Source organism: Austrofundulus limnaeus, unplaced genomic scaffold, assembly GCF_001266775.1.
Source record: "Austrofundulus limnaeus strain Quisiro unplaced genomic scaffold, Austrofundulus_limnaeus-1.0 Scaffold27, whole genome shotgun sequence".
Lineage (NCBI taxonomy): Eukaryota > Metazoa > Chordata > Actinopteri > Cyprinodontiformes > Rivulidae > Austrofundulus > Austrofundulus limnaeus.
In genome coordinates, this window is record NW_013952429.1 from 383,490 (window position 1) to 390,242 (window position 6,753).

At 41.2% G+C, this 6,753-nt stretch overlaps 1 protein-coding gene across 1 annotated transcript in view; it reads left to right on the top strand.

Annotated features, from left to right (window-relative positions):
- The window catches only part of gatad2b (GATA zinc finger domain containing 2B), a 67,644-nt gene extending 61,442 nt beyond the window's left edge, over positions 1 to 6,202 (top strand). Inside the window, exons 8-10 of the mRNA XM_014004825.1 lie at positions 589 to 699; positions 895 to 1,099; positions 3,111 to 6,202. Of these exons, the coding sequence (XP_013860279.1) occupies positions 589 to 699; positions 895 to 1,099; positions 3,111 to 3,247 (453 nt within the window). The 3' untranslated portion in view covers positions 3,248 to 6,202. The remainder of the gene's footprint in view (positions 1 to 588; positions 700 to 894; positions 1,100 to 3,110) is intronic.
- Positions 6,203 to 6,753: the final 551 nt, after the last annotated feature.

Genomic DNA, 6,753 nt, shown 5'->3' on the forward strand with positions numbered 1-6,753 from the left:
GTATTTAATACAGCTGGTAAAATAAATAGTTAAAATATGTATTATGTGCTTCTGTTTTTTAAGTCAGGAGATTATAAAAAAATCCTTCATTTTATGAGAAGACCCTCGATTCAAGAGTTAACTCCGGTTTTTAAGAAAATGGCTGCTTATTAATTAATCGTTAATCAATCTATAAGATAAATCAACTTCAGATTAATTCATTATCAATAACTTGCATCCTTGAGGAGTTAACTTAATTTATATTTACTCATATTCATGTAATTAAGCGTTTTAACGATTTGGCCGATTAATCGAAAAAATAATCAACCGATTAATCGATTATTAAAATAATCGTTAGTTGCAGCCCTACTTCTGTACATTTAGCAAAATATTACAAATGAAAACGTGACTTTTTTTCAACATTATTAAAAAAATGGCTCAGGTTTCTCCAGTTTCTCAAATTTACAAATAAAAGCAAAGTTTGATCGAAGTCAAAGATAAAGTTTAGATTAATAAAGACTGAACAATTTGAAGTTGCGTTGGTCTGAATCCTCTCTGTGTCTGTGCTTAGCTCTGTGAAATATTAACAGTAAACTGTCTGACCCTCAGGAGATTGAACAGAGGTTGCAGCAGCAGGCGGCGCTCTCTCCCAGCTCCGCTCCCACTGGCCCCAACGTCTCCAAGACCGACACCATGATCCGACAGCACGCCCTCCGCCAGGTACTGCACACCTCTGCATCGTTAGGGTCCGTTCAGCTTCCTGTTAACGTGATCTGTGCATCGGTTTCAGGACAAATGACCGAACATAAAGCAGTACTTCTCCATAATTAAAGTTTAAATAAGAGTAAAGCATGTTAATGAGTCAGGAGCACAGTGTGGCTTTGTGCTGTTAGTTATGGTGTCTTCCATCTCCAGACCCCCCAACCTCAAGCTTCTCTGCAGCGAAGTCTGTCCAACTCAGCCAGAGGGGTCCTGTCCAACTTCGCTCAGGCCTCGCAGCTGTCTGTGGCCAGCAGCCTGATGGGAATGAGCAGTGCCAAGCACTGTGGCAGCAGCGGAGGCAGCAGTAGCAGCAACCGGCTGCAGCACGACAGCCGCCGTCAAATCTACAACATCCCAGGTACCAAAATGTGTCAGGCCTTCGCTCGTCTGTCAGGAGAACGTTTGTCATGTTGGATCATGGTTCAGTTCAGGAGTAAGGAGGGTTTAAGAGAGATTTTACTGCTGTTTGTTTAATATTCTGATTTACCACCATGTATCCCTCCTCTGTACGCCTACACACACAGATCAGTACAGTCTAACGATGAGGTCAGCTTTACTTCATTACATCATACCTTTCTTTCTCTTTACTCTTTCACAAAGTGTCTTTCAGACTTGTTCCTAGACTCCAGGCCAGTTTCTGCTTCCACCAAGTCTTTAACAGCTTAAAGCTTTACTATTTTAACAGAGACACAGATATCAACTAGAGTTTAGAAAAAATAACACTTAACATAAAAGTTACTAATTAATTTGAGTGGAATTGAGTAAATAAGTTTTCAGGTCAAACATGGTTTAGTACTTGGTGGAGAAACCTTTGTCAGCAGCAGGGCAGTAAGATGTTCCCTCCTCCTGCCTTCGGCGTATTCCCAGTTATTCCAGTAACGTGAAGAGAATCACGTTTCTTTCTCTACGTCTCCAGACAGCAGTAACATCACCAGGATTAGTTGATAACAGAATAATTACAACTTTCCTGATAGTAGCAACACCTTCCTGATAACTTCTCTCCATGGTCCTGAGATGTGACTTCTACTTCCTGTTTACTACACGCATGCATCTGACATAAGTGATTCACTTCAAGCCAGTTGATGGAAACACGTCTGATTCACATTTCTTTGTTTTCTTCCTTTTTTGCGAAATTAAAAAAATTTGCTCAAAATTCAAATTAAATTAGATGGAAACACAGCCTCTGTCTCTATCTATCTCTCTGTCTATTTCTCTATCTGTCTCTATCTCTATCTATCTTTCTATCTCTATCTCTATTTTTCTATCTATCTATCTATCTATCTATCTATCTATCTATCTATCTATCTATCTATCTATCTATCTATCTCTATCTGTCTATATATCTACTGTATCTCTGTCTGTCTCTATCTTTCTCTATTTTTCTTATCTCTCTCTCTATCTCTATCAATCTATCTCTATTTATGTATCTATCTCTCTTTTATCTCTATCTGTCTCTCTCTCTCTCTCTCTCTCTCTATATATATATATCTCTCTCTTTTATATCTCTCTCTCTCTCTCTCTCTCTCTCTCTCTCTCTCTCTCTCTCTCTCTATATATATATATATATATATATATATATATATATGTGTGTCTTTATCTCTATCTATCTCTATATATATCTCTGTCTCTATATATCTATCTCTATCTCTCTCTATCTTTCTCTATTTTTCTTCTCTCTCTCTCTTTCTGTCTATCAATCTATCTCTATCTCTATTTATCTATCTATCTCTATCTGTCTCTATCTCTGTTTATCTATCTATCTCTATCTATCTCTCTATATATCTATCTCTATCTATTTCTATCTATCTCTATCTCTCACAATTAATTATGGTCTTTATCTGATAACAATTAATAGAAAACAATTTCACTTGCATGTTTTTGACTCTACGGAAGGTTAGTGTCAGGTTAGCATTAGCTCCATGTTAGCATTAGCGTTACTTTTGCTCTGCATTGACCTATGTAAGTCAGTAATCCCATTGGTGCCAAATAATCGGTGACACTTTTTCAGATTTATTACTCACAATACAATTTTGCCCAATATTTACTGGTACTTAGAAATATTTAACGCTGGTGTTACCTTAGCATTAGTTTTAGCTCCATGATTTTTTTTTTGTGTTAGCTCTGTGTTAGCATTAGCCATAGCTCCCTGGTGCAATGAGTCATATAAATCAGTAATCACAATAGTTGCAAAGTGCCAAATATAACTAATTGCACACAGTACAATTTGCCTAATCCTGGTTTACATAATCTTGAAACTCTTTTCTGTTTAAGTAAAAGAAAATCAGCAGAGGAGCCCGTGTTAAAAAGGTTCTGCCTGAAGAGAAAGTCCATTCTGTTCTGTTCCTAACGAGTGTGCTTTGTTCCTGCAGGGTTAAATATTGCTTACCTGAATCCTGCAGCAGTCGGAGCCCATAAGACCTCCAGCTTAGCGGACCGGCAGAGAGAGTACCTGTTGGACATGATCCCGCCTCGATCCATATCGCAGTCCATCACCGGACAGAAATGAGCCCTGCTGATCCTTCCTGCGTGTCGGAGGCCAGCTCTGTTTGCCCTCTAACCCAGTTCTGAAGCGCTCCCAAATCAGACGATATTTCATCCCACCGTTCATCGCATGCAGTGCCTGTCCGTGTGCCTACCTGAAACCAACCCACCAGACCCTACCAAGCTGGACAAGGACACAGACTGTCAGTGCATCTCAGTTCTTCTTATTCTAGTCCAAATTCTCTTCTATAATTCCTTTTATAATCACGGGTGGTAGCACTAATATACCTGCAACTACCATTTAAGTTCTAATTAGTATTATTCTTTATGCTTTTCTTTTCTTTTCTAAGTGTTTATAATATTTCTATTTCTCCACTGTCCGTTCTAAATCTCGAGTAGAGACATGAAATCATAGGGTTGCTGAGACGATTTGCAAATTTTTCTCTACTCGATTCCAAAGCTTAGTTAGGACAACAACAAAAAAGATCAACAGGGTGCACTCTGGTTGCTATGCAACATAAAAACTAACAACTATGAACTTTGTAAAAGTGCTAAGACATGGATTTGACAAAGTAAAACGTACCGAACAAAAGTGGACTGAGTTTGCTCTTGAAAAGAGCACCAAGCGGTGGGAGGGAGCGCAGCGCTCTCACCGGTGCACATCCGAAACTCAACGCGTTCAGTCTGACATTCAGGGAAACAGCCTGAAACCCTGCGTCGGTACGCGGCCTCCCATCAGGACTCGTTAACTGGAACTAACTGGAAGAAGACGTGTACAGAAGAGAATCGCATGAAACCCGAGCTTTTGGAAAACTTTCCCGCTGTCCTCGGAGACGTTTTTTTGACGTTTCAGAGAGCTGTCTGCCGTGTCGCAGATGTGTCGCCTGACGGGTGTGAGACGCCCGTCATCAGACTGTCCGGAGATCTGCGTGGTGTTCAGGTGGAGGACGGCTCCGCTCATCCCATCCTCCATTCTTCAGTATGCACTCAGCAAAGCTCTATCCCAGCAGTCCCTCCTGACATCAGCTGTTACTGCAGATTGTACAGAACATCAAAGTCCAGATTCTGTACCTAAAAACCTGAAAATCTGGACTCTCGTTTCTGCTCGTCTTTTGGATTTTAGGTTGTTAGGTTGTCTTTTCTTCTCGTTTTGTTTTATTATTTTTATTTTATTATTACGAACGACGTCTCCTAATGAATTGGCGGCACACCTGAGAGGTGTTAGCCCCTCCGGAGACGATAATAATCAACCTGAAACAGAAACTATTAAATATCTTTATGGATTGTGTATAGATACCTAGCTTCAGAGAGTAATTTGGATCTTTTACGGGAGAGACATGGATCAATCATTGTGTGCACGATCTGCACACAAGTCGCCTCACTCCAGAGGAGCACTTTTCATATTTCCGATTGGAAATTTTTGTTTTGTGTTTGTTTTTGGTAAAAAGGAAACAAATGTTGGAATAGAAAGTTACTAAGGTCTGGATGTTGGTCAAGCAGCGAGTCCTCTGAAATCTCCTCACTATTGTGTAAAAAGCATCAGTGTGGGTTTTTTTAATGGTCAATGAGCGGTTTCATACGACTTTCTCATTGTTGACCTTTGTAATTGTTTGGACCCAGCGTGCCCAGTGTGGCGAGGTGAATCCAGCTGGTATGTACAGTGGACGCTGCTGGAGAACGGCTCACATTACCTCATCAAGGTGGAGGTGCAGCACGAATATTTCACGCTGTACTTTCTTCTTCGTTGGTAGACAATCTCCATACTTCTCTGGCACATGGGGGCGCTAAGTGAGCAGGACACTCAAATAATGCAACACAAACCAGCACATCTGCAGAGAGTTTATCCATGGTTTTGTTTTGGGGTTTTTTCCACGCGCCGGTTTGCTCACAAAGTGAAAGCAAACTTTTAGCTGATTTTTAGTTTGAAGAATCGGACGAGGAGCAGAAATCTGTCCTGGTAGTCGAGGCTTCTGCTTGGTTTCTGCGTCCGCCTGCACAAAAACCAACGGAGCCCAATTGATGCAAGGTCCCAGAGGTTTACGCCCCAAAGCACTTCTGTCTTCTAGCCTTTTGTAGACCAACCCGAAAGGTGGCGATGGCGTTCTGACAAACTCAACTCTCTAATAAAACAAAGACGTTGAGTTAATTTTTGTTAGTTTTTTTTAGTTCCTGAAACGATGAAGTCCAAATGTAAGAAATGATGAATCTCGTTAAAACATGCAGCCATGTTTTCCTCTACTTGTTTTGTTCTTTTCACGTTTAGTGCATCTTTGGCACCAACCCTTCAAGTGTAGGCTAATCAGGGCGCCTTTTTTTTTTTGACTTGGTTGCACCGCTCTACTTTGTCACACTTTGTGTCTGTAGGCTGGTCAGCTGACCCGGTGAAGACGTTTTGAGAGGAAAGCCAGTCCTGACCGTTTGTTACAAACTGTAATCGACAGCATTGATTTCTCAGTTCGCAGCAGCTCAGGTATTTCAAGCAGTGTTCAGTCAACGTGCAGTATTATTTATGGATCATGGTTCCTCCGTACGGGAGGATGCTGAGGCGATGAGTTCACTCTGAGTGGGAGGTTACACAGTCTCAGTCCTACGTCATCTGTTACTGCATTATTTGGGGAATCTTTGGTCTCGGTTGGATACAAGCAGATTAATAGTTTTAAAGCGGATGATGCTTATTAAAACACTCGTCCCTGTGGGCTGCACCCAAGCTGATGTGATCCTTTATGTGGGCGAGTGGACCACCAGCACTGGAGGATTCCTTCACTTTTTGGGCCAAAACTGTTCGTTTTTGTTTCTGTACGGTTTATATCTGAACGAATCCGCCCCTTTTTAATGTCTGTCCTTGAATCAACGCTTCATTGACTGCACAACGCTGTAGGATCACTAGAAAGAAGAGCAAACAGGGAGTTATCTAATTTTGTTGTTTGAGTTTTGAGATTAAAGTCAAAATGTTGAGAATAAAGTCAACATTGTAAAACGAGTGTAGTTGTTCTCCTGAACTTAACCAGATTTAAAGGTTACTGATACAATTTTACCAGAAAAGCTGCGAAAACAAGTTGAGGCATTTTCTTACTCTAGTTCAAGGTCTGCTCTAGTTTGTCGACTGTAACAGAGGAATTTGCAGAAATCCCTTCAAACTCTAACAATAATGGTGCGTTCACACCAAACGTGATTTCAGCGTCAGGAGCAGCAGGTTTACATACAAAGTCTATGGTGGACGCGCTTCAATCAGCATCAGGAAGTGCTGTGGCGCCTCAAGCGCGATTAGAGCAGCGCGATTTGAACGATCTGAGCGTTCGACGCGCTGAGGCGCAAATCACTGAAGTTAGAAAATCTGAACTTTTGCAGCTCGACGCACCTCGTCAACCAATCAGAGAGAATCCACTGTGTGACGTAGTGACAGATTTCCCGACGGGACAGTTTACCGAAAGAAGTCCACTAACCTGAAACAGATGGAGAGGAGCTCTTTAGATGAAATCGAGTGCCTGCAGTCGGTGTTCTGACAGGAGATACAGTGGTTTGCAAAAGTAT